General features: G+C 63.7%; 1 protein-coding gene across 1 annotated transcript; it reads left to right on the top strand.

The window, feature by feature from the left end:
- The first annotated feature begins 2831 nt into the window (after positions 1–2831).
- On the top strand, positions 2832–15302 carry ZNF469 (zinc finger protein 469). The gene is made up of 2 exons (XM_008565886.1): positions 2832–6007; positions 6095–15302. Exons 1-2 carry the CDS (start codon positions 2832–2834, stop codon positions 14559–14561), a joined length of 11643 nt encoding a protein of 3880 aa, XP_008564108.1. The 3' UTR covers positions 14562–15302.
- The last annotated feature ends 332 nt before the right edge of the window (positions 15303–15634 follow it).

The following is a 15634-nucleotide window of genomic DNA, read 5'->3' as shown; positions in this document are numbered from 1 at the left end:
CCCCAGGCAGGGCTGAGCGGCCTCCTGGCACCCGCAAGCTCAGCCACATCCCCTCAGCCCCAGGTGGGCTTCCTGGTGCCCTGAAGGGGCCTTATCCATCTTGCTGTGTCACAGCCACCCCCTCCTGCCCGGATCCCCCAGGGGCTGTCACCCAGAGCCAAGCACCACATCGCTTCTGAAGCACTTTTTGTTTTCTTTGCAGCCAAGAAATCCTCGTTGCTCAGGAAGTGGTGAGGCGACCCCGCTGAGGGCCCCGACTCCCCAGGTACGTAGAGGGAGGCAGCCAGCATGGAGTTGGCAGGCCACCACTTGGCCAGAGATGCCCTTGTCCCGAGAGTCCCTCCACCCCGCACAGCCGGCCTTCCATCTCTCGCTTGGGAGGGTTCTGCCTCCCCAGGAGCCATCTCCCAGACCCGGGCTGTCAGGGGCCGATGTTGGGCTTCAGACCTTAAACCATAGCTCTGAGCCGGGGTGGGTGGTGGGCACGGCAGTGTGTCACCAAGCTGGGAGCCCTCCTCAGATCGTCCCACCACCTTTCCTTGTTTTCAAAATAACGCTCCTTTCTACCAGCCAGGACACAGTGGAACATCACCTCCTCCAGGAAGCCTTTCTGAGGCCTCCCAGCTGAAGGCCTTGGATAGTGGGTCTCACCCACGAGATAGGCGGAGGCTTCGTGGGGGGCCCTGGCTGTTGCTGCCCCCACACCCAGTAGCCTGGCCCTGAGTGGGTGTCTGGAGTGGGAGTGACATGGCCACGCCTGGCACAGGGCAAGAGACAGGCGTTGTGGGGCCAGGAGGCGCCCCTCCTCCTGGGGTCCCACCACCCTCCCTGTGAGGCCTTGGGGAGGCACTCACCTCTCTGTGCCTCAATTCCCACCCACAAATTACGGGTGCCAGTGATAGTTCTGACCTCCCGAGCCACTGTGTGGACAAGGCAGGTGCCGCCAGGAGCGCCCAGAAGCTCAGCATCCTTTATCCACCCGGCAAACTTTACCCACAAGCTCTTGCCCCAATGACTCCCAGTCCTCTCCTTCCCTGGCAGTGGGGCCCCCAGGCTGATGGGACAGGGGAGGGACTCGGTGGTGGCGGCAGAGGAGGAAGGGCCCCACCCCACCCAGCTCATATCTCCTTGGGCCGCGAGGGGGGGGGGGGGGGGGGGGGGGGCCCNGGCAGGGTGGTGCCCTCTGCTGGCGAGTGCTGGAACTGCGCCTCCCCAACCAAGACTCCTGGGATGACCGTGCCCCCAACCAGGCAGAACACCCTTCTCCATGGGGGTGGTTCTGCGGCAGGTCCCCACAGACAAGTCCCCACAGGCAGGCAGCCCCAGGTAGATGTGCAGGTGTAGTGCTCGCCTTGAGGGCCCTGGGATCCCTGTGTTCCAAGCCCCCAGGTGGCCATGGTGTGGGAAGTCCTTGGAGCACTGGGGATGTGTGAAAAACACCTAGTGCTGGTTCAGACCCTCTCAAGGGTCCCGTCACCTGAGGAGGCAGCAGGGTCTCGCTAAAAGAGCTTGAGGCCGATCTTTTCAGTTCCGGCTACTCTGCCTGCTAACTGCATGACCGCAGGCAAGTCACTCAGCCTCTTTGGGCCTGTCATGAGGACCCAGGGGTCAGTGGCAGGGATGACACCCCAGAAGGCTGAGTCCTGCCTCTTTCCCTGTGTCAGAAGACACCCAGCTTCTCCTCAGGACAGATGCCCAGCAAAGGCCAGGAGGAGCCCCCACCTCAGCCAGGCTCCCCAGGCAGGTGGCCCCTGCCACATCCAAGCTGTGTGACCTTGGCTTGGGGCTCAGTGCTCTGAACTTCCTCTGGGGACAACCAGGAAAGTGAGCAAATCATAACAGCTGGCCCGAAGATTGCTCTTAGGAAAGGAGTCACTGTGACCGAGACCCCTCTCCAGCATCTGGATGAGAACAAAGCTGCTGGGGGAGGGCAGTGGGCTGCACAGACAGGAAAGGCCATGCCACCAGTGTTCACGGACAGGTGCTTTTCCCCAGAGGCCTGGGTCACGGGACAGGCCAGAATAGGAGCCCAGCCCAGAGGCCCAAGTGAGGAGCTGGCACCTTCTGGAGCCTGGGGGCTCCCCAGAGCAAGGGGCTTTAGCCCCTCCTGTGCAATGCCAGAGGCAGGGAGGCCCCATCTGGCGGCTGAGTTGCAAGAGACAGGGGAGGTGTCAGGGAGAAAACTCGAGTGTGAACCTCAGGCTGGACTCAGTGTGCACTGGATGTCTTCCCTTACGCCCAGAAGCTCAGCTTCTGATGCAGGGCCCTCCCCCAGCAGGTGTGTGCGTCCACCTCTGCCCCTCCCTGATCCTGTCCCATGTGCTAGCTGCAGGGCTGGAGTTTGCCCACCACCCCTGGGACCTCTCCTCTCCTAGCAGGGCAGCTCTGCCAGGGCAGTCTTCCCAGACCCTGAGAGCCTAGCTAGCACCTCTCTCCCTTCCTCTCTCCTCCCCCTGCCCTGCAGAACCCCTGGCACAGTCAGGCAGGAGTTCCTCTCCCTTCTCATTTCTCCAAGGCGTTGTCTGAGCCAAGCATCCCCCTCCCCTAAGTGCAGCAGTTTCTATGATGGCCACACCAGCCGCTCCGGCTTCCGGCCCGGCCGGGGCCCCTATGGCCAGGGCCACAAAGCCAGTGTGGGCTTCCTGCCCGGGCGGGGCCATCCCAGCCCCCAATGCCCCTACTCACTTCCACCCTTCCCTTGCAGGCTCCACTCAGGACCATGAGAGCAGGCTTCCCTGGGGCCCCCCGAGGGGTGAGGATGGCTGCCCGGCCCACTCCCCGCCGCCCCCCTCGGACCTCTGCCTCCTCCTAGCACCCAGGACGGAGGGGCCATGCCTGGGGAGCAGCCCCGAGGAGCACCGCCCCCAACCATGACGGGAGACCTGCAGCCCTGCCAAGTCGCCAGAGGCCTGGGGCGCCCCTCCCAGCCCCCCCGCGAGGACCACGCCCCAGCCAACAGGGCCACCAAGGGCACGAGAGAGGCTGGCAGCGGGGCCCAAGCAGTGGAGTCCCCTGAAGCCCAGCCAAGGCAGACCAGGGAGGGGAAGCCTACGGCCTCACTCCTGAGAACCCAGGCCCTGATCAGCCCCCCTGGGAAGGAGGGCAGTCCCCGGGCCCCGCCAGGGAGGAGCCAGGCACAGGGTCACACGCGGCTGGCAGGCAGGGCCGACAGCAGCACCCAGCAGCTCTACGGTCTGAGTATTGCCAGCTCAAGGGCCAAGCCCACCCCAGACGAGACCCCTGAGAGCCCGCAGCTCAAGGCCCTCGAGGCCCCAGAGGCAGAAGCCCCCCAGGGCCACAGGGCTGGAGCTCACCTCAGGCCCAGCCTCCCACAGGCCGGGGCCCCTCCTGCCCCTGAAGAGCTCAGTTTCCAAAGGTGCTTCCAGGAGACCCCCTCCAGCTTTACCTCTACCAACTATACCTCACCAAATGCCACCCCCGGGCCCCCACCCCTGAGGGCCCCCCAGAGCAGCGGGGCCAGCCCCTGCAGGCCAGCCTCCTATCCAGAATTCCAGGCCGACAGGACCAACTCCTGGCCTCCCGCTGCTGAGAACAGCTTCCCAGGTGCTAATTTCGGGGTCCCCCCCACTAAATCAGAGCCCTTTCCTGAAGGCAGCAGGCCCAGCAGCCCTGGTATGGTCTCTTTCCAGTACCCCTTCCCGGCTCTGCCCAGGGCCGGCCCAAATTCCTTTCCTGCAGACACAGCTGGACAGGAGTACGGCAACAGGGCACTGGCGTTTGCCTTCCACCAGCCCCCAGGAGCGTGGCCGGAGGGCACCGTGGGTGCCAGCCCAGCCTACTCACTGCCCACCCGGCCCACTCACTGCTACCCAGGCCAGCCAGGCAGCCTCAACTCCCCCAGCGACCTCACCAGTACCCTCTCTCCACCTGGTGCTGCTCACCCGGCCCCGAGCCCCTTCCCGGATGGTTTGCACAAGAGCCTGACCAACACCCTTCCCGAAAGACCACCTTCAGCCCCTGATGGGCTGGGGAGCCCAAACTCCCTACCCCAGAGGCACTTTGCAGGGCAGGTGTACAGAACCAGTGGGGTGGGCACCAGCCCAGGGCCTCTGGACACCGAGCTGGCCCACCCAGGGCCACCACCCACCAGACTGCCCCTGCTGTGGGACCCCACAGCAGCCCCTTACCCCATACCTCCCCTGGGCCCTCCAGCAGCTGCCGCCAGGGCCACGTTCTTTGGTGACCAGCCCAGCCCCAGCCAAAGGCTCTGCCTCCCGCCAAGTCCCCCCCTGCCTTGGCCCCATGTGATCCCACCCACCACACCAAGCCCCCACCAAGTGGAAATGCTGAGCCGGCTGCCTTTCCCCGTGGGGGTCCCTGAGTGGCCTGGAGGCAGCCAGGGAGCCCCAGGTGCTGCTGCCGGCAAGACACTCACGCCTGGGGAGAACCTGGTGGTCGTGAGAAGCAGCCCCGGCCAGCCAGGCAGCTCTCCTGGTCTGTTCTCCTACAATGGGCTGAAAGACCCTGGAGCCCAGCCCCTGTTCTTTGGGGTGGCCCAGCCCCAGGTTTCGCCCCACGGGACCCCCAGCCTGCCCCCACCCAGGGCAATGGGAGCATCCCCCAGCGAGTCTCCACTGCCGTCACCCGCCACCAACACCGCAGGCAGCAGCACCTGCTCATCCCTCTCGCCGCTGTCCAGCAGCCCAGCCAACCCCAGCTCCGAGGAGAGCCAGCTCCCCGGCCCACTCGGGCCTTCAGCCTTCTTCCACCCCCCGACTCATCCCCAGGAGACCAGCAGCCCTTTCCCATCCCCCGAGCCCCCACACGCCCTCCCCACCCACTACCAGCCAGAGCCGGCCAAGGCCTTCCCTTTCCCTGCAGACAGGCTGACGGCCAAGGGTGCCTTCAAGTGCCTGGAGGAGGCCCCGTTCCCCGGAGAGGGCCCTGAGGCGGGCAAGGGGCGGCTGTCGGGCTTCCCCCAGGAGCCTCCCCCATACTCGGGCCACCACTTCTCCCTCAGCAGCGCCAGCCTGGACCAGCTGGACGTGCTGCTCACCTGCAAGCAGTGCGACCGCACCTACAGCAGCCTGGCGGCCTTCCTGGCACACCGGCAGTTCTGCAGCCTGCTCCTGGCCAGGGCCAAGGATGGCCACCCACAGCCCCCCAACCCCCCAGGGCTCCCTGCACCCACCGCCACCCCCATGGCACCCACTGACGTGCACCCAGGCATGCTCAACCACACCAAGCCTGTCCCCTTCCTGTTAGCCGGAGAAGTCCAGGCAGAGGTCAAAGATGACCCCCTGAGGACAAGTTTCCTGCCCGGCCTGGCTGCCACCCCCTTCCCGCTCCCTGCCTCAGACCTGGACATGGAGGACGACGCCAAGCTGGACAGCCTCATCACCGAGGCGCTCAACGGCATGGAGTACCAGTCAGACAACCCGGAGATCGACAGCAGCTTCATTGACGTCTTCGCCGATGAGGAGCCCTCCGGCCCCAGAGGCCCCAGCGCTGGGCAGCCCCTCAAGACCAGGGTGGGGGCGACTCCAGAAGACAAAGCCCAGCTCCCACTCCCAGCCGTGGCTGCCACACCAAAGCCCCAAGCCCCCTGCCCTGGGGACAGGGGCTACCCAGCCCGAAGCAGACCCAAAACCCGCTCCCTGGGTCTGGCACCAGCAGAGGCAGATGCAACTAGCCTGGTCAGGCGGCAGAGGCGTGGGAAGCAGTTTAAATTGTTCCAGAAAGAGCTGGACACAGCCGGTCCTGCCAAGGGGCCCAGCGGGGGCACCAGAGCTGCCTGCCTGAGGCCACGGAGGAAGGGCACCCGGGCACAGCGGCCCCCGCCCCGTCCCCGGGACCTCAGAGCTCAGGCTCCCAAGAGCCAAGCGGACCCTGAGAACCGGACCCTGAGAGCCACCCACCTCGCTAAGGAGACCAGGAGCTCCAGGCGCCCCCGACTGCCCCCCAGGAAGGACGGCAGGAAGAGGAGGGCTCAGGGCGGCACCTGGAGCAAAGAGCTCATCCACAAAATCGTGCAGCAGAAGAACCAGCTGTACAAACGGCAGGTGCAGCCTGGCCTCGGCCCACATGGCTCCCTGGCGGCCGAGAGGCCCCTGCCCAGTGCCAAGGACACCAGATTCCAGGAGTACGACTACGCCTCTGAGTCCGAGGAGGACGAGCGTCCGCGGCAGCGGGGCCCTGGCTTCAGAGGCCGGCCCCGCCATGGGTGCCGGCGGTGGTGCCGCAGCGAGAAGAGGAAGGAAGCAGACTTGACCCGGGGTCCCCGAGTGGATGAGGGACAGCAGAAACCCAGGACAGTAGTGAGGCAGCAAACCAGGGAGCCACACAGGCCTGGCCCAGACCCCAGCAAGAGTCCGGAGACCCACAGTCCTTCGCGAAGACAAGAGGCTAGAGTGACCCCCATGGAAAGAGTCCCCACACCTGCCGATCACCCCACAGAGGCATCCCAGCATCCCCCAGAGGCTCCCACCAACACCAAGACCCCTGAGGAAAACCACCCGTCGCTGGACGTCCCCCAAGAGGCCAAGAAGCCTGAAATTGCTGAAGAGTCACCCCCCAACGCCACAAAACTCAGACAGGGTTTGAGTCCTTCTCCAGCCCTGAGTGTGAGAGAAAGGCCCATGCTCCCAACTTCAGAGCAGCCACGACCTGGCACAGAGGACTCTGGCAGACCCACAGTGCTCCCGGTGTCCTGCGACAGAGAGGACCTCCCTGCCTCCCAGCCAGGAGAACTGGCGTCCGCTGCTCACAGCATCAATGCTGCCTACCCCGAACCCAGCCTCCTGTTTCTGCAGAACTCTGATCTCAGCTGTGACCCTGCATGTTTTAGTGGAGACTCTGTGCAGGTTCCTCTTGACAAAAAAGGGTCCCAGTCCTACAGCAGCTCCCCCAGCGAATTGTTCCTTGGACCCAAAGTCCTGGCTGGCTGTTTCCCTGAGGACGTGCACTCCAAATCCTCAGCCGTGGACACACTGCCAGCCAGCAGCTCCTACCTTTGCCAGGATGGTGTGGATGCCAACTCCCTTGAGCCAAAACCACCTAAGAATCCACCTTACACAGCTGAAGCAGACCCAGGTAAAGCCGAATCACCACTGACCTTGGAGTCCACGTCCCTCTTTTCAGGGCTGCCCGCGGACGGATTCGAGCCACCTCTCTACGACAGCCTGTCTGCTAACAGGGACACCCATATGCCCTTGGCATGTGCCAACCTTCCCCCGAAGAAACCCCCATCAGAGCCACCATACCCCTCGTTTCTGCTGCTGGAGGAAGCATCCTCCATGCTGCCCAGCCACTTTCCTGACCTCGCAGGGGGAAAGGCATTCCATGAGAAGGGTCCCCACGAAGGGACAGCAGTCCCCAGCCCTCCCCCTGGGCCTGGAAAGGGAAGTGAATGTAACGTCCCTTTTGTGAGCAATCTGTGCGAGGATGAATTAGAGATCAAAAGGTTGGTCACTGAATTAGAAAGTCAACTGCAAAGCAGCCATAGCAGCCATGGGGCCCCACGAGAGCCTGGAGGGACTGAGAGCGTGGGCAGGGCACACATGGGCACAGAGCCGTCCTCCCCGCTGCCCGCCCCCCAGGCCTCCCCTCCCCACGAGCATGCGTTCTCAGCAGTCGACCTTACGGGTCTGGGGGAATCAAGTCCACATCAGGAAGGTGCAGGAGCAGCTGTGGCCGCCACGGAAGGGACTCTGGGGAGCCCCCCTGGAGAGTGGCCCTGCCCGGCCTCACTCCACCCAGGAGAAGCAGCCCTGCCCCCCAGCACCCACGAAGACCTGGCTTCTGGGGCTCCTTTCAGCCACTTGGGGACCAGCCTCAGAGTCTCCAAGGCAGGAAGAGACTCTGGGGTCCCCCTAGGTGTCTGTTTCCCTGACCCTGGGAAGCCACCAGAGCCCCTGCGGGACGCTGGGAGTCCAGCAAAGTGCAGCCCAAACTGTGAGCTTCTACTTCCTAGAAGTAAAGAGACTGCCAGAGCACAAGGAAGCCAGGACAGCCCGCTGTGGCCACCGCCCTGTGAACAGAGAGGAGGGCTTTCCCCAGAACCCCGCAAGGCAGATGGGCGCTGCCAAGACTCCCCTGCACTGGAAGCCTTCGGCAGCCCCGTGGGCCCCCTGGCACCTGTCTTGGTGCTTCAGGGTGATGTGCCTCTGCCTCCGGCTGCCACACCACCTCCTGGTTTCAGCAACAGTGGTGCTGTCCAGGGACGCTCTGTAGGTAGAGCAGGTGGGCCCAGGGGAGCTAGGCTCCCCCACCACATGGTAGAGGGGCCTGGCTTTGAGTGTAAAGGGTTTTTGCCAGGAGGAGCCTCCCCACTGACTCCCCTCCAGGGTGGGGAGGCAAGGTTTGTCCCCATGCTGAGTCCTGCCTGCGTACCCGACGCTGGCCCTGGCAGGAGGTCCCAGGACCCAGCCTCGAGCCCCTCAGATCAACCCCAGCTCCTGGGGGCCAGAGCAACTGAGAGCAAAGAAGACACCCAAGGCTTGCAGGGGCCACCACCTGCCAACACCCAAGGCCTGCAGCAAGGAGACTACTCTTCAGACCCAGAAAGGGAGAGTGTAAATGGTGGGAAGGTGGCTGGCAGCCCTGGCCGGGGCTCCCAGGGAGGTACACAGGTGACAGCTGTCCCTGCAGTGGCCGGACGTCAGTTGGGGCCTGAAACAGATGGACACATGGGCTCGCCTGGCCAAACCGAGAAGCCCAAGGATTACAGCAAAGCCAGTGGGTTCCGGCCAGATACCTGGGGGAGCCCGGGGGGGCAAGACAACTTCACCTCGGTCAGCGCTGATCCTGAGACTGCAGGGGCCAGGCCCGCTGAGGGTGAGCATGAACTGGGGGAAGGCAGGGAGGCCCAGGGCCTTCAGAATGAGGCACGGCACACCCCAAACCCCACCTCCCCTGATGGAGAATCCTCAGAGCCAGCCTTGACAGCAGCCTCCTCCCAAAATGGGCCCAAGGACCAGAGTCCACAGAAGGCGTCCAGCGCAGGCCATAACACACAGCTGCTGCTTGCTGGGGACCTGGCTGCCTGTGCCCCCTTACCCTCCTCTTCAGCCACCCCCACTGTCTGCAGCCTCGAGCACCTGCCCCAGGAAGACCCTCCCATCCCACCTTCTGGTGCCAGGGATGCCAAAGGTGAGCGGAGGGGGCAACTGCCAGCTTCTCCATCCTGCAGGGATGCCTCCAGCCCCCAGCATCTGCCAGCCTGCTCCCCTGCCTGGGAACCTCTGGAAGAGGCCAACTGTGTCCAAGCCCGCCCAGATGCTGTGGTTTGGGGGCCTCCGGTGGCTGTCCTGGCTTGCCACCCTCTCCTGGGGGACAGCAGCCTGCTGGAAGATCCTCCTGCATGCCAGCCTCGCTTCGTCAATGTCTTAACCTCCATCTGTTGGGGGGATGGCCCTAAAGAGAACACGTTAAGAACTACAGAAGATTCCAGAAAACAGAGACCGAGGGGGTCTCCTGCCTGTGCTGCCCCTCCTCCTTCAGTGGGGGCCGTCTCCCCACAAGTGGACGTCAAGACTGCTGGCCCATCCAGCATTCCTGCCAAAGATGAGACAGAGGCGGTCAGAGGGTCTCAGGTACCAGACACCCCCTGCAGGGGAGCCCCACCCCACTCCAGCCCAGGCAGGATGCCCAAGGGCCCCTCTTCAGACCCCCCAAGCAAAACTGCCAACCTTGGCCACAGGGAAGGCCAGGAGGTCACAGCAGTGCCCACTGACCCTACCACGCTGGGGACAGCAGGGCCAGAGTCCCATGCCTGCCTGGAAAGTGAGGCAGAGGCTGGCCACAAAGGACTGGAGGACCCAGGGACACCTGAGGCCGGGCACTCTGGTATCACAAAGGTGCCCAGAGGTGGTTCCACAGGCTCAATAGGCCCCTGCCCTTCTGCAGGACTCCACTTGAGCAGAGCCACCTCTCCAAGCAGCACAGCAAGAGACTTCAGGTGCAACTCCCCCCAAAGCCACAAAAATGTCCCCCAACAGACACCCAAGGGGGGCCCCATCAGTCCCCAAGATCCCAAACAAAGGCCCCGTGGCTTTAAAAAGAAGCCTGTGTCCATGGAGAATGGCCACTGGAAGGGTCGTGCCCTTGGCGGGCCTCCTGTGACCTGTGAGGTCTGTGCAGCCTCCTTCCGCTCTGGGCCAGGACTCAGCCGGCACAAAGCCAGAAAACATCAGCCTCACAGAGGGGCCACCTCCAAGCCGAGCCCACCAGTCCAGCCCCGAGAACCCACAGTCCAAACGTGCCAGACCCCGGGGAAGAAAAGCCACAAGGGGCCTGGGAAGGAGAGACCTAGGCTAGCAGGCCCCAGCCGTGCCACTGGGCCTCCTCCCATCCAGGGCTCTGCAGCTCCTGGAGACACCCTGGGTCCTGAGCCTTCAAAGGAGGGTCAGCAGGCGCTTGGCATTATCGGGACCCCAGACTCTCCACCCAACCAGCAACCACATCCCCCAGGCCTGATGCAGCAAGGGGTGTGTGTGAAGCCCACAGGCTTAGAGCCCAAGAGACCAGACCAGGCAGAAGAGGATACTCTCCATCCCAAACAGGCAGAGAACAGAGAAGATCAGAGGCAGAGCAGAGTGCCCACGACCTCCCCCCGCAACAGGAAATCAAACAAGAAAGTGGCAAAGCTGAGAGTGAGAAGGTTCCGGGAACAGAGCACTCCCCAGGCCTCTCCTGATGTGATTTCAGACAGGCGCTGCTCAAATCCATCAACTGCAATTGCCAATTACACGGCCCGTCTGAGCTGCTGCCTCCCAGCAGCGGGGGAGCGTGAGGCCAATGTGGGGCAGCCCCCTGGCTCAGCCATGCCAGGGCCCCGGGTAGTGGAGGATGCCATAGAGATATCGCCCAGAGGCTGGATGATGCGTCCAGGGAGGATGGAGGGAGCATCTCCTGGGGACAGGGCATCGGGCATTTGCAAAGAGCCATCGCAGGCAGCCGGGAGCAAGCCCACAGAGGACAGCAGAGGAGCTGAGAGTGGGTCAGGGGAAGGCATTTGGGAGGGGCACGGGCCCCGCTCAGACCCCCCGGATCCTCCTGAAACTCCCAGTTCTGAAGCAGGCAGCTGCCTCCAGGGGCCTGAGGGCACTGCTCCTGAATCCCCCAGCCCGGGTTCCAGGGACCCTCTGGGCTTGTTTGATGATGAGACCTCCTTTTCCCAGCTCTTCCCTCTGAGCGGCCGCCTGACTCAGAAGAAGAACCTCCGCGTCTACGGGAAGCGCTGTCAAGAGCCAAAGCGACCGCCCCCCCAGCCAAGCAGTGGGGTTGGGGGTGGCCCCCCACTGTGCCCCACCCGCCTGCCCACAGACCTCAGTGACTCTGGCTCCCTCTGCCTCTCCCACGAGGACCTGTGGGACGACGAGGCCACGGGACTGCCGGAGTCCTTCCTCCTGGATGGGTTTCTCAACAGCAAGGTGCCAGGCATTGACCCCTGGGCCCCCAGCCTGTGCCTGTGGACCCTGGAGCCCAACAGGGAAGCCGACGGAGCCGAGGAGGCAGTCTCCTGCTGCTCCGAGGACGATCGGTCAGAGACCATCCCTGAACTGCACATGGTCCCGGCGGCTTGGCGAGGTCTGGAGCTGCGGGCCCCTGCTGATGAGACATCCTCTTCTCTTGGAGACATGAGCCCAGAGCCCCCCAACCTGGAGAGAGAACGATATGATGGTGGGCTCTCTGGGAATGCTGGTCTGCTGCCGCTTCATGCTGTGGACTTTGAGCTGCTCAGCACCAAGTTTGAGGTGCAAGACCTGTGCTTTCTGGGACGCTGTGACGACCTCGTGGATCTCTCCAGCAAGAGCTTCTCAGACTTCAAGGCCACAATGAATGCACAGGAGCCACGAAACAAAAGGACAGAAGAGGCGGCCAGGGAAAGAAGGGCCCAGGGCAGAGACCGGCCTGCTAAAGGCAGGCAGGCCCCCTATAAGTGCAAGGTATGTTTCCAGCGCTTCCACGGCCTGGGCGAGCTGGACCTGCACAAGCTGGCCCACAGCGCCTCGCCACCGCCCACCTGCCACCTGTGCGTGGAGCGCAGGTTCGGCTCGCGTGAGCTGCTCCGGGAGCACCTGCAGGAGAAACACCTGCCAGGCAAGGCAGGGCCATGGGCCTGCGGCATGTGCCTGAAGGAGGTTGCTGACATCTGGATGTACAATGAGCACCTGCGAGAGCATGCTGTCCAGTTTGCCCGCAAGGGGCAGGCGCGGAGATCCCTAGGGGACCTGCCCGGGGGCTTGGAGGGGGACAGCGCCGTCACGCGCTTCCTCAACAGCATAGTGGAGCAAGCCTCCAAACCCCACAGGGTCAAGCACTCAAGAGGCAGGGCCGGAGGGAGCCCCGAAGAGACACGGAAGCAAGAGAGGGGTGCTGGGAGAGAGACTGCCAGGGAGAGAGCCAGGCCGGGGGACCTGCCCGGGGGCTTGGAGGGGGACAGCGCTGTCACGCGCTTCCTCAACAGCATAGTGGAGCAAGCCTCCAAACCCCACAGGGTCAAGCACTCAAGAGGCAGGGCCGGAAGGAGCCTTGAAGAGACACGGAAGCAAGAGAGGGGTGCTGGGAGAGAGACTGCCAGGGAGAGAGCCAGGCCCAGGGCGTGGGCCGAGTCCTCAAACCAGGATGGCGCCTGGACGCCAGACAGCATCCTGGCCGACTGCGGCAGCCTGTCCCCCTGCGAGAACCCCACTCCAACCAGTGGCTCTGCCACCCTCCCGGGCTCCACCAAGACATCCCCCAGCCTGTCCCCAGACCGCTGGTGCAGCAGCGAGCCCCTCCTCCAAGCCATTCCGGTGCATGAGGACTGCAAGGACCCCTCCCGCGACTGCCACCATTGCGGGAAGCAGTTCCCCAAGCCCTTCAAGCTGCAGCGCCACCTGGCGGTGCACAGCCCGCAGCGCGTCTACCTGTGCCCCCACTGCCCCGGGGTCTACCCGGAGCCCCACGAGCTGCGCGCACACCTGGGCGGAGTGCACGGGGTGCAGGAGGAGCGGGAGCTGCCGTACACCCCGCTGTACACCTGTGAGCTCTGCGCCAACGTCATGTGTGTCATCAGGAGGTCCTTCATATGCAGCACCTGCAACTACACCTTCGCCAAGAAGGAGCAGTTCGACCGGCACATGGACAAACACCTGAGGAGGGGGCAGCAGCCCTTCCCCTTCCGTGGCGTGCGCAGGCCCGGAGCCCCCCGGCAGAAGGCCCCGGCCCTCGAGGGCGCACTGCCCCACAAACGGCGCAGGGTGGCCGTGCCCAGCAGCCCCGCCCTGGGCCAGGGGTCCCTCCCAGCCCTGCTCCAGCTCTGCCTGGAGGTGGCTACCAGCACCTCCCAGGGATGGCCCGAGACCCAGGAGAGGCTCATGGAGCCCGTGGACCACCCAGCCAGGGAGGCCGATCCGCCGGCTGACCACCAGGAGCTCCCTCCACTGTCTCTGTCTTCTTTCCCAGCTGCTTCGGCTGATGGCAAAGGCGGCCACCAGCCAGATGGAGCCTTGGAGAGGCCTGAAGTCACAGCCTCCCCAGGCAGCCCTGAGCCTCTTCTCCAACAAGCTCTCCCTTCGCGGGCATCCCTGGCCCAGTCAGGCACAAGGGGCCAAGATGCAGAGGGAAAGAGGGCTCCTCACCTGTTCTCAGGGAAACACAGGACCCCAAGCGCCCGTGGCAAATGTGCACCTGACCATTCCCCAGAAGGCTCCTCCCTGCTCGTGTCCACATGTCACGTGCTGCCTGAGGGAGGCACAGGGGGCCCCTCCCACAAGGGCCATGCCACCAAGCCTGGGGGCTGCCGGAGTTCATGGAAAGACAGGTCAGCTGAATCCACCCCCAGCAAAGTGCCCAAGTTCCCAGTGCACCCGAGGAAGTCTGTGGGGAGCCCGGCACCCAGAGAGCCACCCCATGGCACTGAGGACAGGATGAAGCCCAACACCCCCAAAGCCACACCAGGCCCTAGCTCCCAAGGTAGTGGGGGCTCACGCACCAGTGTCAAGATGGGTGGAGGCAGCCAGCCCCAGCCAGCCAGCGGACAGCTGCAGAGTGAAATGGCCACCACCCTGGCCAAGCCCAGCTGCCCCAGACGGAGCCCTGCAGCAGACAAGCCCCCACCTCGAGCCCAGGCCAGGGCCTGCACCAAGGAGTTCCAAGGGAGCCCAGGTCCCAGGGAAAAGGGACAGACCAGTGAGAAGAGGAGAAGGGGCCAGGCCTTGGGCCCAGCCAGGAGTGAGGGTGTGGGGAGCTTGGGGAATGCCCCCTTGGCCCCTGAGAAACCCACCCGGACCCCTCGGAAGCAGGCAACCCCCAGCCGCCTGCTACCTGCCAAGCCCAGACCCAGCAGTTACAGCAGCAAGACCAGGCTGCAGCTCTCAGAGCAGCGGAAGGGGGAGCCCAGCCACACACACAGGAAGGAGGGGCTGGGCAAGGCCTTCCCTTTGGCGAGACCCCTGCTCAGGCCCCCTAAGAGGGGCAGCGCTGTCCGTGGTGCTGAGCCTGCCGACCCCCGCGACTACCGGACCGCCGAGTCCCAGAGTGACGTCCTCAGCCAGCTCTTCGGGCAGAGACTAACTAGCTTCAAGATCCCTTTGAAGAAAGACGCTGCTGAGTAATTTATACAAGCAAGTGCCTGTGAGCGGAGCCAGTTCAATCCCAGCCAGTGGGGGCTCCCGTTCTCTGAGATGGCTCACTGTGTGGCCATCCACCTGCTTTGGTTGCCCTGACTTATCATGCACGTGCTCAGACTTTGGTGTCAGAGCCGAGACTGTGGCACTCTGAGCAGGGCCTGGGGTGGACAGTACTCTCTTTCTTGATGGAAAACTGCACATGAGGGTCAGGCCAGCTGCAGCCCCTCTGAGACCACACAGCTGTTTTCTCGGTACCAAGTACTTGAAGAGAGAACAGCTCACCCCTGCCCCAGCCCCGTGTGCCCTGTTGGCATGGTGCCATACACTGCAGAGCCCAACAATTGAAGATTTGCACAGACCCCCCTCCCATCTAGCAGGGAAGTAAGTCGAGGCAGCCGATCAGACGGTGACAGTTTCCCTCCTCAGTCTTGTTGCTGCTGTTGCTGGAATTCCAAAGTGACCTTAGAAATCACGGGGGTAGGGCAGGGCTCTCCACTCAGAAGAGCCATTTCTGAGCCGCCTGGTCCCAAGAGCACAATAGGCCTTCTCCCTCTGACCACAGGGTCGTGCCCACGCTGTTCGCGCTGCCCGTGGACATGCCCATCTCTAGCACACCTTGACCCCCCGGGACCAGGTTCCCATATGGAACGTGGAGAAAACTGCTCATCTGCTGGCCCTCACCCGCTCTCCCTCCCCAGAACCCCACCCCCACCCCCCCAGCCTCTACGATCACCAGCCCGGGGCCTTCCTCCCAGCTCCAAGTATCAGCAATTTTACTCTGAAGTTTCTGGTGCTATCTCCATGTTGTAATGTGAATGCAAGCTTCCTTGATTTTTTTTTTTTTTAACGGGGGCATTGGGTGAGGAGACAGCGTCAGGCTTGCTGCATCAAGGTCACAGGATCCAGCATCGAGGGGAGCCTCTCACCAGCCTCCCCTGCCAGCTCCAGCCTGAGGTCCAGACAGGGACACTCCGGGCCGGGGCCGGTGCTCAAGTTTGCAGACTCACATCTCGCAGAGAGACAGGAGGGTGGGCGAGGCTTTGTTCTCTCCATAGGTA

Source organism: Galeopterus variegatus, unplaced genomic scaffold (genome assembly GCF_000696425.1).
Source record: "Galeopterus variegatus unplaced genomic scaffold, G_variegatus-3.0.2 Scaffold210, whole genome shotgun sequence".
Lineage (NCBI taxonomy): Eukaryota > Metazoa > Chordata > Mammalia > Dermoptera > Cynocephalidae > Galeopterus > Galeopterus variegatus.
Note: the sequence above shows the minus strand (reverse complement) of the source record. Positions and strands in the feature narration are given on the sequence as shown.

Bases quoted from the DNA above. Each gene is read 5' to 3' on its own strand.
- ZNF469 (XM_008565886.1), top strand. From the start codon at position 2,832: ATGCCTGGGGAGCAGCCCCGAGGAGCACCGCCCCCAACCATGACGGGA. The intron at 6,008-6,094 runs GCTGTACAAACG...CAAGGACACCAG, and splicing joins ATCGTGCAGCAGAAGAACCA to ATTCCAGGAGTACGACTACG.